The following is an 18,038-nucleotide window of genomic DNA, read 5'->3' as shown; positions in this document are numbered from 1 at the left end:
TAATCATCCTCCAACATCTCAAAGATCCATCTCCCAACATCTCATACATGCAACGTATCCTTAACATCTACTGTCTGAGACAATTGTCACACTCTACTGATGACAGGATCTACTCCTTATTAATAAAAAATTGCACTTAGCCCTTTTTCCATCCAAAGTTGTGCAGTCCAAAATTCTAAATCTATTTCCAGTATTAACCCTGTATAATGGATGGCCCATAGAAACAGGCTGTTCCTATCTAATAACATTTACGTCACTGAAGAAGAGAGACTCTGTCTAACATTCCTATCCAATAGTGCTGACTTGTGGACATGTTGTTGCCAATTTAGCATGCTGCCTGAAGCTTGGCAGGCTATCCAGAATGCTTTCACTCTGTCCATTTGTATCGCCACTATCTCATTTGTACTGGGACAAAGCCAGTTGGCCTTGCTCCAGCACCCGATCATCATCAGGCAAGCCAATGACACTGTCTGGCTCCAATATAAAGTAGACGAGTGCTGAACATGCTCTCTTTATTGGTGACATTGTAAGTAGGGCAGGTAATGCATGGCATCATAACTTTTCTCTCAAGCATCTAATTTATAGAAACAAAGCCAGGTTCTTGTGAATTCCATAGACAAAATTTCTTGGGTGTATGCTCAATTGTCCTCTGTCATCTCCTGTCAACTTCTGGCTTGTAGGCAGACATTGAGGACAATTCTGTGCTCTTTTCTTCCATTTCAAGACACACTGCACATAATGCAAAGCAAGATGTGGCTAATTCATACAATAAACTAGAAAAGTGAGGCTTCGGGGTATATTTTCTGGTGGACACATGTAATATGTTGACTGTAGATCACAAATAATCATCAGAAATTCTACTGATCAGAGCACCTTGAGAAAGACTGTTGAGTTATCTGGAATTGCTGCTGACTATACCTGTTCTCTGACCACTCTCAAGTTATAATTTTATGTAAGAGTGCTTGGTAAAAAGATATAGTTTGCATGCATATGGGGGTGAATATGTATAGCATGTTTTTGCACTCAGCTAGATCTAAATCCAAGGAATGTTGTGGGAAGTAGATGCTTCATCCCATTATATTTAATTGGTATTTCAGTATATTCATATTATTGGGAAGAGGGTAATTTAATTCCATATTTAATCATTGAATTACAACTCCCAAAACTCCTAGCCACTCCTAGGGACGGCTATGTGTTGCAGTCCAACAGCCTCTAGAGGACTATGGTTACTATTGCTTCTCTAAATTGTCCTCAAAATGTTAAATCCAAGTCATACTAGGGGCAGATCCAATAAAATCCACGAGTTTTATGTTACTTAGATTGGTAATTCACCTAATCCAGCAAGTCTTCCATCAACTCTAGACATCAGCATGGCTGAAGGTCAGAAACTAAAGGAATTGTAATCTTAGAGGGCCTCAGTAGTTATATAGTTCTATTCTAGAACTATATAACTACTCTTTAGCTCATAAGCCTATGCTTATGAGAACCAGTTATGTTGTCATTAGTCATTGAGTCATCATGTTACTTCAAAATAGCAATTCCCTATCCAAATCTGAACTCCTGTCTTTAAAACACTGGGTCGAATCCAAGTTATCAATGCTGCAGTCTCTTGAAGTCAATGACAAATGAGTTATGACTAATATAATTCCAGTTAATTGCAGTAGATCTGTATGTGTGCCTTCAAACTACCCCTCGGCATGGCAACTGCACAACTTTCATAGGGCTTTCTTGGGAAAGGAATACTGATTTGTTATTTTGCCAGTTTCTTCCTTTGAAATATACTCTACAATGCTTGGTATTCCTTGATTGTCTCCCATACATGTATTAACCAGCTCTGACCCTACTTAGCCTTCATGATCAGATGGGATCTGATGCAATGAAACTGAAGCCTAATGACCTTCATCTGGATCCAACTCTCATCAATCTGTTAAAGCATGGATATAATACTAGAAATAATGTAGCATACTATTTGCAGAGGCAGAAAATGTAGTTGTTGGTAGGCCATGAAGTCATATGAGGAAACAAACCATATTGGATTCAATTCCTCTCCTTCAGCACATGCCCAGTTTTACAGTAGCTGTGGAGTCTTTCACTCCATATCTTCAGAATAATGTAACCTTCCCATTCCTTTGTATGTATATTACACTGAACCAGATCCTTGCTCCATCTACTTCAGTATTATCTACACAGCTTTCTTTATCTAGCACCCTCCATGCTGTTACAGCCATGCTAGCTCAGGCTGACAAGTATTTGTTGCATTTCAATGTATCTGCAGAGATATCAAACTGGATAAGACCAGTCTATGTTGAGGAGCTCCAACTCTCCAAAGCCTTGGGCACTAGTCTTTCCCAGTGCTTCTTTTAGAAAACGGAGACTCGACCAGGAACCTTTAACATACAAAGCATGTGCTCCACGAGTGAGCTACATGCTTTCCCAGGAGATCAAAGGCCTGAAGGATACTACCAATATAGGTATAAATGCTTTATGTGAAAGGAATTTTGTTAAGGTGATAGGTTTGTAAATGTAAGGAATTTAACTGACTGATTCCAAGAATGTTGACTCACAAATTATTTTCCCGGAGCTGTATTTGTTTCCTAGTAAACATGTGTAGGGTTTACAGCCTCAATGAAATAGCAGACCAGAGAGACACCACCTCAGATTCCACATGCAGAGGAATTTTTCACAAATCTCATATTATTGGAACAGATTTTAATCCATGCAGATTTAAGAGATGGGGAATATCTTTCCCAGTGAGGTTCTTAACAGAATTCAAAATGATCTTAACAGATTAGAGAGATGGGCCAAAACTAACAAAATGAAGTTCAACAGAGACAAACGCAAGATACTCCTCTTAGGCAGAAAAAATGAAATGCAAAGATACAAAATAGGGGGCGCATGGCTCGTGAGCAGTACGTGTGAAAAAGATCTTGGAGTCCTCGTGGACAACAAGTTAAACATGAGCCAACAATGTGATGTGGTGGCAAAAAAAGCCAAGGGAATTTTGGCCTGCATCATTAGCAGCATAGTGTCTAGATCCAGGGAAGTCATGCTATCCCTCTATTCTGCCTTGATTAGACCACACCTGGAATACTGTGACCAATTCTGGGCACCACAACTGAAGAGAGATCTTGACAAGCTGGAATGTGTCCAGAGGAGGGCAACTAAAATGATCAAGGGTTTGGAGAACAAGCCCTATGAGGAGCGGCTTAAAGAGCTGGGCATGTTTAGCCTGAAGAAGAGAAGGCTAAGGGGAGACATGATAGTCATGTATAAGTATGTGAGAGGAAGGCATAGGGAGGAGGGAGCAAGCTTGTTTTCTGCTGCCCTGGAAACTAGGACGCAGAACAACGGCTTCAAACTACAAGAAAGGAGATTCCATATGAACATTAGGAAGAACTTCCTGACTGTGAGAGCGGTTCAGCAGTGGAACTCTCTGCCCCAGAGTGTGGTGGAGGCTCCTTCTTTGGAGGATTTTAAACAGAGGCTGGATGGCCATTTGTCAGGGGTAGTTTGAATGCAATTTTCCTGCTTCTTGGCAGGGGGTTAGACTGGATGGCCCATGAGGTCTCTTCCAACTCTATGATTCTATGATTCTATATAACTAATTAAAATGGTAAAACAAGAGTATATTTTGAAAGTGGTTGTCAGAATTGTTTCCTTTCTTATCTCACATAACAAATGATTGCAATGACATCAAAAGGCTGGTAACCTCTTCCTTTTTTTAACATAGGATTTTGTAAATTTATCATGTATATCTCACACAGAAACCACTGAATAATAATAATCTATAGTCTAAATCACAGAGAAGTCAGGGGCAAGAGAGAAGCTGTTTCCTTCCAACTCATTCAATCACATGTACATTTGACAGATACTGCCTGAAAGAATAACAATGGAACATATGATTAGAAGTATAGCTTTTATTCCCTTTTTAATGTGCATGTTTAATTCAGTACACATACAGGAGGCGATCTCATAAGTTGTAAAGCAACCAAGGCATTTCCTTGTTTAAGGCACAGACATAAAAAGAGATGATCATCTCATCATAATGATATTAAAGGAATGCTATTCCATTCATAGTGTTTAGGGATGTCCTGGCCCTTTTCATTTTGCACCTTTAATGTGACTTTGGAGTAAATCTTGGCACCATAAATGATTTCTGGTGGGATAAAGGCTTGTGCTGTCTTCATCATCCAGTAAAAAATAAACTCTGTAATAAATAAATATTTAAAATAAATATATGTACTTTGAATGTATATAAATTAGGTCCATCCCGAATGGGAAAAACAAATCCAGATTTCATTTCAACGTTCACACAAGTTCACGTCACCTCATGTAGAAGATCTGCATGGGTGATCTTGTTTTTTTCTCACTAGCTTGCCATTGATTCTTTGTCCCGGCAAGTTATCTGTTTCTACAGTCCATCTCCACATATTTTAGGTAGTTGTTCCAGCTTCCAGAAAAAGTAATCCAAACCAGTTTGGTCTGAACCCTGTTCCATCTTCTCTTGTCTACTAGTCCAACACAAGATAGAGTAAACCTAAAAGTCATCAGTCCTCTTGGCTTTCCATTCATTCTCCTAAATCCAGACTTTAGACAATGGAAACTTGTCTACCACTAAACAGACCTTCTGACCTTCTAGCTTCCCAGACCTCGGGAGTTCCTCAGCATTCAGAGGTTCTTCCTGCTTTTGATATTGTCGAGGCACGGATTCTATTCCACATCTATTTTTCAGTTTCAGGTGAAAACTAACACATCCTTGTAAAGTTCAGGCACTCTCTCAGGGTCCACTGGCCTGGGCAAGAAGTGGGTGAATTTCTGGTGTCTTTTGGACCTGGCCCCATCTCTGGGGCTGCCATCTTTGTTAAGGGCCACAAAATAGTGTCTCCCGGAGTCCCCATGCTTGTACAGGTTGGAGGAGTAAGTATTATACCAGTTCTCTTCAAACTGTTCTCTGAAGACACATTCAGGAGTGAGCTTCTCCTGTGGAAAAAGAAAAGGCAGGTGAGAATTTGCACTCAGGAAAAAGTAGGTGACATTCCAACATGACTGCCACTGGAAGCTGGCCACAGAATCTCATCGAAGGACCTAAAAATTCCCAGAGATGTGATCTTTCTAGAAATCTCTAGGTCCTCTAGCATGACTGGAGGAAATTAACCATAGATTCACACTAGAGGACCTAGAGATTCCGAGAGATAACATTAGTAGTAAAATCTGTAAATAATCAAATTTGCAACAAAAAAAAAAGCTTGGAGCACAAGTAATTTTTAAGGTCAACACGCAAAGGGCAAGATTAGCTAGTAAACAGCTTTGCATCATTTTGTGTTTTTTTTTTTACTAGAGTTTGGAAAGGGTTTTTTTGACTACAACTTCCAGAATTATCCAGCCAGTATGGCCAGTTGACATTATAGCTGTGCATAGATCCATTTCCCTTTGTTGTATCCATTCTTTCATTACTTTCATTACCTTTGGGAGCATATAACAGGAAGCCCCTTCCCGGTATGAAAATCAGTTCAACACAAAAATAAGTGGGAGCCGATCTTGGCTCCTCACCTACTTTTTGAGAGCAGCCTCCTTGCCTTGGAAAGACTGTGTGTGTGGTGTGCAGGCCCAGAAAGCATGCACACCTGCCTACAGGCGAGCACCTGTCCGCAACAGTAGAGAAGCAGGTAAGAAGCCTCCTTAAAGTGCACATCTGCCTGCAGCACCCCAGAGAAAAAAGCAGATATTTGCCCTCCCGATTACAGGAGATCCCAAAAAATAATCAGGGCCCCCACTGAAAGCTGGATCATGAAATGGGTCAAGGTTTACACGGATTGCACAAGCCTAGTTGACATGCTGGCTGGAATATTTAGAAGTTTTTTAGCCCAGAAAGGTGATTTTGCCAGTTCTATGTTCCCTAATCCTATGCTATGGAATCATGGGAATTTTACAAGGTCTTTAGCTTTATGTGCCAAAGACTTGTCAACTACAAGTCCCAGGATTCAATAGCACTGAGTTCTAGCAATTTAAGTGGTTAAACTGCAAATTTGGCAGTATAAATACACCCTCAAATTATCCAATAACAGCCATATGGGATCACTATATAGAGATCACATTTTATATTATTTCAAGACCAAATTAGCACTTTCCTATGAAATGGGCAAATAGGTCTGGAGTATCACACAGCTTTCCTTAAAATGATTTGCAAATTTCTAAGAGACTATCATGGGTTAAAGCAGATGACATAGAAGATATCATAGTAATACTTACAGAGCCATATAGCTCTCCTTTTTCATTCATTCCAAGATAGAGTCCACTGTCCACTCCACGAATGCTGACTAGCCCCACTGCCACACTGATGAATTCAAGGATACCTGCATGGATAGAAAAAGCAAAAAGTTCAGTTTTAACTTCTAATTATGCATGTTGCTGTCAAGACTTGTGTGTATAGCTAAAGGCAGAGGAAGTGTATGCTATGTGCAATCTAACCATAACACTCTGAGACAGCGTGAATACCAAAACTACTCAAAAATGCAGCCTTCAGCAACAGCGTTCTGTGTATCAGGCATGACCCAGCCCAAATTAAGCACTTACAACTGCCACTGATTTCAGAATGAGAGCTACACATGTTTGAATCAATGAGGCTTGCAAACTTTGCTTAGATTATGCCATTCCCTGTTAAATAATAACAGTGATCAAATATTTGGATTGTTTGGAAGAAAGCTTTTAATGACTGCTTTGAGGAGAAGAAAAACCTATGCACCCATGGTTTTCTTTGAAAGTGTGTCATTTGATTTTCGATATATGTAATGTTGAGCCTCATATATTTCAATTTATATGTTACTTTTCCTCCACATGCAAAGGTTTCAATGAAAAATCGTCAGGGAACTGGTGTGCAATGTTAAGTAGCAGCTCAGCCAACTTCTTGACAAAGATCAGACATTCAATCTTTCCACGGCAAATAAATCATCAGAGATTTTGGAGTTCCCAATATTCAAAGTTCCATTGAAAGACATGGGAGGTATTCTGTCTTTCTGATATCATTTTCAAAGTCGAGGCTCCCCACCCCCTACCAAATCATAATAAGCAGGTGATTCAATCAACAAAGAGACCACATCAGACAAACCTATTGAGAATGGTGATAGAATAAAGAGGCACCAAGAATCTTTGATCTCAATCTCAATTTTTTTCCTCCTTTCTTATCCCTCCCCCCTTTTTTGGTAATTATTCTGTGTTTACATGCTGTGAGAGGCTTCCCTTCTGTGCAGATCTTTCTGTTGAACTAGACCCTTTCGTTCTGAAAACATTGGCAGTTCCAAGGTATTACAGATCAGTTAAGAGCCTTTTGCAGCAGACTGTTTTGACTAAGAGAAACCTCTTTGATTCCCCTTCGTTGGCAGTTCCCAGTTGATTGTCAACAATTTCAGACTTCTGCATCCTCTCATTGCCATCCTTTACAAATCAAGTAACTTTGATATAGAATCATAGAATCATAGAGTTGGAAGAGACCTCAAGGGCCATCCAGTCCAACCCCCTGCCAAGAAGCACGAAAATTGGGTTGTTGTAGGTTTTTTCAGGCTATATGGCCATGTTCTAGAAGCATTCTCTTCTGACATTTCGCCTGCATCTACAGCAAGCATCCTCAGAGATAGTGAGGTTCCTCTGAGGTAATTCCACCTCACTACCTCTGAGGATGCTTGCCATAGATGCAAGCGAAACGTCAGGAGAGAATGCCTCTAGAACATTGCCATATAGCCCGAAAAAACCTACAACAACCCAGTGATTCCAGCCATGAAAGCCTTTGACAATAGCACAAAAATTGCATTCAAAGCACCCCCGACAGATGGCCATCCAGCCTCTGTTTAAAAGCTTCCAATGAAGGAGCCTCTACCTTTGTTGGTTAAGTTCTCTTTTTGAGTAGCAAACAGGAGTAATCCTAAGCTATAGTCACATATAGTCACATTCACTGAGGTTAGGGATACAGGACCTCAGTAAAATTAAAAAAATTATGAATAAAGAAGTGCTGATTTTCCCCCTGAGAGAACAGCTCTCTAAGAACTTCTAGGTCTTCCAGTACCACTCTACATTGGAGGGTTGAGTGACTCCGAGTGATATATCCTCTCTAGAAATCTCTTGGTCCTCCAGCATGACTGGAGGAAATTGACCATAGAATCACACTGGAGGACCTTGGGAACAGGTCTGTGACTAATCAAATCTGCAAAAGTCATAACCATAAATGTGCAGAGATGTCTGTAATGCACATGAAGGATTGAACAAGTTATTGGACCAATGTACATTAGACATGGACCTGGGATGCCAGTGTCCTTAACAAAGTGTATTCTAAATGAATTGGACTACAGATTGGCCATGCTGGATGAGGAAGGGAAAACTATGATCCACCATCTTTGTAGGGCGGAAAGTTAGGGGAAAGTTAGGGGAAATGTGAACACAGATTCCCTAGTTGGCCTTTGTCAAATCTCTCTTTTTGAGCTTCCATTTCCAACAAGTAGGATGAGTATAGCTTTCCCCAAAGACGGCACCTTCCAAATGTTTTGTAAAGGTGATAGATATTTACAAGAACCTATACCCTTTCAATGTTTTGAATTAAATTTTCAATCAGTCACAGCTAACATCCCCAGTGTGGCAAAGATTCGGGGTAGTTGAAGTTCAAAACTGCTGAAGAGCACCAAGTGGAGGTAAGTTGTCATAACTGAAGTCTAGCTGGGCTGTTATGAGAACAAGAGAACTATCAGACTCATTTTATTTCTTGATGTCAGAAATATTTGTCTGAAGGTGTGTACAGAACGTGGTGCACTGACTCAATAATCTATGCAAAGTCTATATAGGTGCTATTTCTGCTGCTATTTGTGCATCCTTGGTTCAACTGAAATTGCTCTCTTCACAGCAAAGTTTAAATGGCCTCTCTGCATCCATTTACTTGTGCATCATTCCTACTGCATTGCACATGGACCATATTGTAGTCAGGGATGGGAAAACTCATATCTACTTTAAAAAAAACAATAGTGCCCTAGGAATATTGAATGTTTGCCTTTTTGTATGTAAACGGCTCTGAGTTCCCGTGGGGAGGGAGGGTGGTCTATAAATAAAATTATTATTATTATTAATAATAATAATAATTAATTAATATAAGAATGAAAAGCTGAAGAATGTTTTCCTTCTTCCTCCACCAGAATAGTATTTACAACTGCAATGTATGTATTTTTAGATTATAGCCTAGCAAGATGTCTACATATGATCGTGTGTACTGAACATGCAGAACAGATTCTAAGGCAAAATTCACTGGGATTCATTGCCCTTCGATCTCAAAGTCCTTGCCAGCAGGAAATAATTACATACTTCCTGCATCAAAGACATGATCCTTCTGGAAACAACATATAACCCCTTGCCGATTGCTGCAGATATGATTGTGGCCACCTTTTGTGGCTTCACAGTCAAAACAGAGTCTCCAAGCACACGAAGGAGTAGTTTAATAGATACTCTTGAATTTGGTTGCAACTATCTGCACTGAGAACTTGGACCTATTTTACCCAGACTGTGTCAAACAGACCTTAGGGAGGGTCAACAAAAGACACTTGGTAGATGCTATCATCATTCAACACACATCCCAGCCATTTCCAGCAGTCCTGATGAGCTCTGCTTCGGTATTAAACCTTACAAATAGATGCTACTCTACCCCATATTGCTGGCCCCCAATTCCCTCAAATTCCTTTCTGTATCTGCTGCTTCAGGAAATTTGGTTCCACCTGAGTCCCCACTGTATATCTGGCCTGGCTTACAGTTGTGTTTGTGTGATCACAGTTTCAAAAAAAAAGGAAAAGAAGAAGGTGATTCCGTTGCTATACCATCTGTTGCTATAAGGATTGCTTCATTGCAAGAGGGAGGGAACAGAGTTGCAGTAAAGAACAAGCCTGGAGAAGGGAGGGAGGAAAGGAAGGAAAGAAGGTAGGAGAGAAGGAAAGGTTGAAGGAAGGTAGGTAGGTGGAAAGAACAGAAGGATAGAGGGAAGGAAGCGAAGGGGGCAAAACAGATGCTACATCACTTGTTGCTATAAGGATTGCAGGAGGAAGGGAATAGAGGCTGTAGAAAAGAATATGCTTGGAGGAGAAGGGAGGGAGCGAGGGAGGGAAGTGAGAAAGAAGGGAAGGGAAGTGGAAAGGAAGAAAGAATTGAAGGTAGGTAAGTCGGTGAGATGGATAGAAGGTAAAAGGAAGGCAGGAAGGCAGGAAGGCAGGAAGGAAGGAAGGAAGGAAGGATTGAATGAAAATAAGTAGGTAGGTGGGATGGATGGATGGATGGAAATTACAAGGAAGGAAGGAAGGAAGGAAGGAAGGAAGGAAGGAAGGAAGGAAGAAAGGAGGGAAGGAAGGTGGAAGGAAGAGAAACAGATGGGAATGAATAAATGAAGGTAAGTAGGAATGGGAGGGAAAGGGAAGGAAGGAAAAAAGGAAGCTGGGGTAGAAGGAAAGAAGATGGGTAGATGATAATGCATGAGTGAGGGGGTGAGGGAGTGAGTGAAGGTAAGTAGGTATGGAAAGGAAAGAAGGGGAAGGGAAGGAAGCTAGGGTGAAAGAAAATAAGATCTGTCGATGGGAATGAATGAATGAATGAATGAAGGTAATTGGATATGGGAAGGAATGAACAAAGGAAGCAGAAGGGAAAGCAGAGGAGAAAGGGAAAGGGAAAGGAAATAAGAAAGTTGGGGTGGAAGGATAGACATAGGTAGATGGGAATGGATGCAAGAAGGTAAGTAGATATGTGAAGAAAGCAAGGAAGGGTGGGAGCTGGAATGGAAGAATGAAGACAGGTGGATGGAATGAATGCAAGAAGGTGGCATGGGAAGGAAGGAAGCAAGCTGGAATGGAAGGAAAGAAGATAGGTGGATGGGATTAAATGCAAGAAGGTAAATAGATATGAGAAAGAAGAAAGGAATGAGGGTAGTAGGGTAGGTGAGAGGGAAGGAAGGAAGGGTGGAAGGGTGGAAAGAAGGAAGAATTGAATGAAGGCAGGTAAGTGGATGAGATGGATGGAAGTTACAAGAAGAAAAGGAAGGTGAGTGGAAAGGAAGGAAGAATTGAATGATGGTAGGTAAGTGGATTGGATGGAAATTACAAGGAAGGAAAGAAGGAAGGAAGGAAGGAAGGAAGGAAGGAAGAATTGAATGAAGATAGGTAGGTAGTTAGGTGGGATGGATAGAAGTTACAAGAAAGGGAGGGAGGGAGGGAGGATGAAAAGAAGGAAGAATTGAATGAAGGCAAGTAAGTGGGTGAGATGGATGGATGGAAGTTACAAAAAGGAAATGAAGGTGAATGGAAAGGAAGGAATAATTGAATGCAGGTAGGTAGATGGGGTGGATGGAAGTTACAAGGAAAGAAGGTGGAAAGGAAGGAAAGAAAGTAGAAAGGAAGGAAGAATTTGATGGTAGGTAAGTAGATTGGATGGAAATTACAAGGAAAGAAGGAAGGAAGGAAGGAAGGAAGGAAGGAAGGAAGGAAGGAAGGAGGAAAGGAAGAATTGAATGAAGATAGGTAGGTAGTTAGGTGGGATGGATGGAAGTTAGGAGGAAGGAAGGAAGGAAGGAAGGAAGGAAGGGAGGGAGGAGGGAGGGAGGAAGGAAGGAAGGAAGGAAGGAAGGAGGAAAGGAAGAACTGAATGAAGATAGGTAGGTTGTTAGGTGGGATGGATGGAAGTTACAAGGAAGGGAGGGAGGGAGGGAGGGAGGAGGAAGGTAGGAAGGAAGGAAGGAAGGAAGGAAGGAAGGAAGGAAGGAAGGAAAGAAGGAAGGAAGGAAGGTGGAAGGAAGATAAATAGATGGGAATGAATAAATGAAGGTAAGGAGAAATGGGAGGGAAGGAGAAGGAGAAAGAAAGGAAAAAAGGAAGCTGGGGTGGAAGGAAAGAAGATAGGTAGATGAGAATGAATGAAGGAAGTAGGAAGGAAGGAGAGAGCTTTGCTTCTTCTTCCTCCTTGTCCTCCTTACCGAAGAGGCTGTGGTCCTGGCGGGTGCCTTGGACGCTTCCGTCGGGCAGGATCTGGAGGTGGAAGCCGGTCCGGCAGTAGAGCTGCCTCCTCCGGAGGATGCCTTGCAAGTGGGCCAGCTCGGCGGGGCCCGACAGTCCCCCCCGGGTGCCCCTCTCGGCCTGGCTCAGGCGGTCGCCCAGCAGCAGGGGCGGCCTCTCCCCGGCCGGGGGCAGCAGGAAGTGGGAGCCCACCGTCTGGCTCAAGCCCTCCAGGCCGCCGCCGAGGAAGCCGCCCAGGTGGGCCAGGGGAGCCATGTGGGGCGTCGTAGGGGGGCTGGGAGGAGGAGGAGACCCTCTGACTAGGGCCGGGGAGCTTTCCCGGGTGTCAAGGCAACCGCTGCCTGCCTGGGGAGCCTCTTCTCTCGGAGGGCATGGAGCTGGCAGAGGCGGGTGGAGACAGGTGCCAACATGGAAAGGCGAAAGGGCTGGAGGTGCCGTCGAGGGTCCCTTTGGAGAAGGCAGGGAAACAGTCCCAACGGGGGAAGCCTCTCCCTATATATAGACTGAGCTGGCTCCGTGGGGCAGGTTCACCCCCGGCAGCCCACCCTTCCACATATGCTAATCCACGACGGCCTTTGAAACCTTAAACCTCACACCTTCTCCCTCCTCTTTCTCCTTGACGGAGGGGAGTTCCCGACGTGTTCCCCTTCAGTCCCACCAAGCACGCAGCTCTTGCAGCCCTTCCCTTGCTATCTCTCCCTCTTTGCAGCCACAAGCTGAGCAAAACCCCAAAGGATGCCAGGGAAAGGATCCTTGGGAAGTCTTCTTTGGCCAGTGGCACAAAGGAGAGCCCACTTTGGACACGGGGAGGGGATGGAGGAGGAGGAGGAGATGGAAGAGGAGGAGGAAGGTTACAGGTGCAAAAGGAAAGGGGAGGGAGAGGGAGAAAGGGCGTTCCCGGAGGGAGAGACCTGCCCAGACACACATGAAAGAGGGAGGCAAGGGAGGGAAGGAGGAGGGGGAGAGCAAGCCCGAGATCTAACAGTCCCACTCCTCGCCTTTCAGAAGGCTCATAAAAGGACTCCGTGTCTTCCCTTCTCCGCCTTTTATCGCCTCACCTTTCCAACAAGAAAAAACAGATGAGGGGGGAGTGTGTATGTGTATGTGTTTGGAAGCAGATGGGGATTTTTCCAAATGAATTAGCAGCTGGAGTTTCCCCTTTCTTTCAAGTGACTTTTTTAAAAAAATTAAACATTATATAGATATGGATATATAGATATATAGATATATCAATAACAACAACAATATTTATTATGGCCCATAGACGTCCCCTGCCACGCGTTGCTGTGGCCCACATGGGGGTTCTGTGTGGGAGGTTTAGCCCAATGCTATCATTGGTGGGGTTCAAAATGCTCTGTGGTTGTAGGTGAACTATAAATCCCAGCAACTACGACTCCCAAATGTCAAGATTCTATTTTCCCCAAACTCCATCTGTGTTCACATTTGGGCAAATTGAGTATTCGTGTAGAGTTTGGTCCAGATCCATCATTGTTTGAATCCACAGTATTCTCTGGATGGAGGTGAACTACAATTCCAAAACTCAAGGTCAATGCCCACCAAACCCTTTCAGTATTTTCTGCTGGTCATGAGAATTCTGTGTGCCAAGTTTGGTTCAATTCCATTGTTGGTGGGGTTCAGAATGCTCTGTGTTTGTAGGTGAACTATAAATCCCAGTAACTACAACTCCCAAATATCAAGGTCTATTTCCCCCAAACTCCTTCTGTGTTCATATTTGGGCGTATTGAGTGCTTTTACCAAGTTTGGTCCAGATCCATCATTGTTTGAGTCCACAGTGCTCTCTGGATGTAGGTGAACTACCACTCCCAAACTCAAGGTCAATGCCCACCACACCCTTCCAATATTTTCTGTGGTCATGGGAGTCCTGTGTGCCAAGTTTGGTTCAATTCCATCGTTGGTGGAGTTCAGAATGCTCTTTGATTATAGGTGAACTATAAATCCCAGTAACTACAACTCCAAAATGACAAAAGCATAATTATTTGAGTGGTGGTCACTCCTTGTGTTGTGAGACGTTTTGTTGCCAAATTTGGTGTGATTTCGTTCATTGGTTCTTTTGTTTTTAAGGTACTCATTATGCATAGAGCATTTTTATATATAGATAGATATATCAATAACAACAATATTTATTATGGCCCATAGACCCATCAGGGAACAAACAAATTCTCCCATCTCACTGTCCAAGATGAATATGCATGGTTTTAAGTAATACCCCTATTATTATTATTATTATTATTATTATTATTATTATTATTCTGACACAAAAGCACAGTATGTCACAGCAAACGAGATCTATATGCTGGATTTTGTATCACAAAATCATAAGCTGAACACTTCCCAAGCATCTAGGACTGTGTGATGTATTTTCGAAAGATGCGCGCAAATCCAAGTAAGGTGGCCTTTTGCTGTTGACAGATCGTGATTTTGTCGATGTTTATTGTTTCCAAATGCCAGCCGAGATCTTTTGGCATGGCACCCAGTGCACAAATGACCACTGGGACCACCTATACTGGTTTATGCCAGAGCCTTTGCAGTTCAATTTTGAGGTCCTGATAACGGCTGGTTTTTTCCTTTTGTTTTTCCTCAATGCGACTGTACCTGGTATGGTGACATCAATAATCCAAACTTTTCTCTTTTCCACAATCATGATGTCTGGTGTATTGTGTTCCAAAACTTAGTCTGGATTCAAAAGTCCCACAGTATTTTTGCATGTTCATTTTCCACTACCTTTGCAGGTTTATGATCCCACCAGTTCTTTACTGCTGGCAGGTGGTACTTGTGACATAAGTTGCAGTGAATCATTTGGGCCACAGAGTTGTGCCTTTGTTTGTAGTCTGTCTGTGCAATTTTCTTGCAACAGCTGAGGATATGATCCATGGTTTCATCAGCTTCCTTGCACAGTCAGCATTTTGGGTCATCAGCTGATTTTTCGATCCTGGCCTTAATTGCATTGGTTCTGATGGCTTGCTCCTGGGCTGCAAGAATCAGGCCTTCTGTCTCCTTCTTCAGGGTTCCATTCATGAGCTGTAACCAGACATCCTCCTTTTCAACTTTTCCTTCAATTTTGTCAAGGAACTGCCCATGCAATGCTTTGTTATGCCAGCTGTTAGCTCTGGTTTGTAGTTTTCTTGTACTGGTTACTTGTCTGCTGTGCTTTGAGAAGTTTCCGATATTGAGTTCAATTAAAGCAGGTTCTTGGCTTTCCTTTATCATATTCTGCCAGGGTGTGTTTTTCTACTTCAACTGCTTGTTTTACTTGTAAAAAGTAAAAGTATTATTATTGTTATTATTATTATTATTATTATTTGGAGCACAATACTCCTGACCTCTCAATTATGTTAAAAAACAAAGTATGGATCGTCGATGTTGCAATCCCAGGTGAGAGCAGGATAGAAGAGAAACAACTGGAAAAGCTGGCACGATACGAGGATTTAAAGATCAAACTGCAAAGACTCTGGCACAAGCAAGTCAAGGCGGTCCCAGTGGTGATCGACACACTGAGTGCAGTGCCTAAAGACCTTGACCTGCACTTAAACACAATTGACGCTGACAAAATTACCATCTGCCAGCTGCAAAAGGCTACCTTACTGGGATCTGCACACATTATTCACCAATACATCACACAATCCTAGACACTTGGGAAATGTCTGACATGTGATCCAATAGCCAGCAGAGTGATCATTTTGTTGTGGACTCATTTTGTTGTTTCAAATTATTATTATTTATGTCCTGCCCTTCTCGCCCTGAAGGGGACTCAGGACGGATCACAGTACACATACACGGCAAACATTCTGTGCCACTTTGTATAGACAATACAGAGATAGACAGAACAGAAGGAGGTGGTTTGTTTCGACTCAGTGTCCAGCTGTTTTTGGTGCCATGGAAGGTTGGACTAGAGTGCAGTCCAGGGGGTGCTGTTACTCTATTATGAAGAGCCATCAGCACTTCCTCCTTCCTTTTGGTCGCCCAGCATTTTCTGATCTTCTTTCTTTATGGTGTTGTAAAACACCTCCCCCACTTTTAGAGGTACCTAATTTCTCTAATTAGAGCTAAAGCTGTTTTCGAATTGCTTAGGTAAACAATGGGCTAGGCTGACAGTCAGCAGCTCACGCCGACCCAGGGCTTCAAACTTGCAACCTTGCAATTGATAGATCTTATAATTGCTGGTGATTTACCAGCTGTGCTAAATGTCCAGCCCTATCCAAGGTATAATAATAATAATAATAATAATAATAAGAAGAAGAAGAAGAAGAAGAAGAAGAAGAAGAAGAAGACGACTCAAGGCAGGTAACAAATAATATATATATATATTCATTTTTTTAAAAATTACCATTTTAATTAGAAGAGTTTGTTGCTTATTCATTTTGTGGCTTCTGACTCTTTGTGACCTCATGGACCAGCCCACGCCAGAGCTCTCTGTCAGCCATGGCCACCCCCAGCTCCTTCAAGGTCAAACCAGTTAGTTCAAGGATACATTCCATCCATCTTGCCCTTGGTCTGCCCCTCTTCCTTTTTCCTTCCATTTTCCCCAGTATCATTCTCTTCTCCAAGCTTTCCTGTTTTCTCCTTATGTGGCCAAAGTACTTCATCTTTGCCTCTTAATATCCTTCCCTCCAGTGAGCAGTCGGGTTTTATTTCCTGGAGGATGAACTGATTTGATCTTCTTGCACCACAGTTCAAAAGCATCTATCTTCCTTCACTCAGCCTTCCTTATGGTCCAGCTCTCACGTTACTATAGGGAATACCATTGGTTTAACTATGTGGACCTTCGTTGTCAGTATGATATCTCTATTCTTCACTATTTTATTGAGATTGGCCATTGTTCTCCTCCCAAGAAGGAAACGTCTTCTGATTTTCTGACTGCAGTCTGTGTCTGCGGTAATTTTTGCACCTAGAAATACAAAAGCTATCACTGCCTCCACGTTGTCATAATAGGAGTGGTACTATAATTTTATTTGTTATCCACCTCTGCTTGAGACTGGAGGCAAGTAACAAATAAAAGTAATAAATAAAATGTGTTATTATTATTGTTATTATTATTATTATTATCATCAAAATATTTCATTTTTTTGAAAATATGTTACATTTTAACAATAAGAATCAATATTATTTGTTACCCACCTTTCCTCAAGGACCAAAGCAGATAATAAATAAAATGTGTCATTATTATAGTTATCACACTATGTAACAAATTTGAATAATTTTCTGTTCCTGGTTTGAAAGTGTTATTTCGTGTTTAATTGTGCAGTACTTACTTGGAAAGCTGGTCCGAGTCCCTCTACAGAGGTTGAGAAGATCGGGATAAAAAAATTAAAATACATTTTAAATAATAAAAGCAGTTGTTATACTCCAAAAACTTCATTTTTGTAGTTGCTGCACACTTTGTTGATTTGGTTGAGACTTCATGGAATATTCTTTGAAAACAACAACAACAACAACAACAACATTTATATTCCGCCCTTCTCCCTGTGGGGACTCAGTGCAGATTATAGCATAAACGGATACTTGCTAACATTCAGTGCCTTGTTACAATACAATGAAATACACAAACACAAACAAAGGCAAAGGCTTCTCCTTTCATTTCCGGCTTTGGAGGCAGTGCTCATCTCTGGCTCTGGGGAGGTGCTTTCTCCATTTTCAAGCTGAGGAGTCTGCATTGTCACCTCCTGATTGTGTGGCCGGCAAGATTGCTTGGAGTATCTCTTTGCTTTTTCCACTGAAGTGGTACCTTCAAGAAGAAGCCTCTGCCTTTGTTTGTGTTTGTGTGTCTCATTATTGTAAAGGCATTGTATGTTTGCCTATGTATGTAAATACTGTAATCCGCTCTGAGTCCCCTAGGGTAAAAAGGAGAAATATAAATAAAGTATGTTGTTGTTGTTGTTGTTGAAGGATGGATAAAAAGAGAGACGGGTCCAAAAATGATGAAATGACAGCAATTAAATAGGAAGAAGCTACTCCTTAACTCTGTGTTCTTCCCTCTTCTTTCCCTATCCCCATGCTCTTGTA

The 18,038-nt window shown here is 41.9% G+C and overlaps 1 protein-coding gene across 1 annotated transcript; it reads right to left on the bottom strand.

Annotated features, from left to right (window-relative positions):
* Window positions 1-3,920: 3,920 nt before the first annotated feature.
* On the bottom strand, window positions 3,921-12,393 carry FGF20 (fibroblast growth factor 20). The gene is made up of 3 exons (XM_060776184.2): window positions 11,978-12,393; window positions 6,250-6,353; window positions 3,921-4,980 (listed from the first exon to the last, which is right to left on the bottom strand). Exons 1-3 carry the CDS (start codon window positions 12,270-12,272, stop codon window positions 4,735-4,737), a joined length of 645 nt encoding a protein of 214 aa, XP_060632167.2. The 5' UTR covers window positions 12,273-12,393; the 3' UTR covers window positions 3,921-4,734.
* Between the last annotated feature and the right edge of the window lie 5,645 nt (window positions 12,394-18,038).

Source organism: Anolis sagrei, chromosome 5 (genome assembly GCF_037176765.1).
Source record: "Anolis sagrei isolate rAnoSag1 chromosome 5, rAnoSag1.mat, whole genome shotgun sequence".
Taxonomy (NCBI): domain Eukaryota; kingdom Metazoa; phylum Chordata; class Lepidosauria; order Squamata; family Dactyloidae; genus Anolis; species Anolis sagrei.
This window is presented reverse-complemented; position numbering and strand designations above follow the sequence as displayed.

Coding starts and splice junctions, on each gene's coding strand:
- FGF20 (XM_060776184.2), bottom strand. CDS start 12,272: ATGGCTCCCCTGGCCCACCTGGGCGGCTTCCTCGGCGGCGGCCTGGAG. Junction 6,354..11,977: donor CCAGGACCACAGCCTCTTCG/GTAAGGAGGACA, acceptor CTATCCATGCAG/GTATCCTTGAATTCATCAGT. Junction 4,981..6,249: donor AAGGAGAGCTATATGGCTCT/GTAAGTATTACT, acceptor CTTTTTCCACAG/GAGAAGCTCACTCCTGAATG.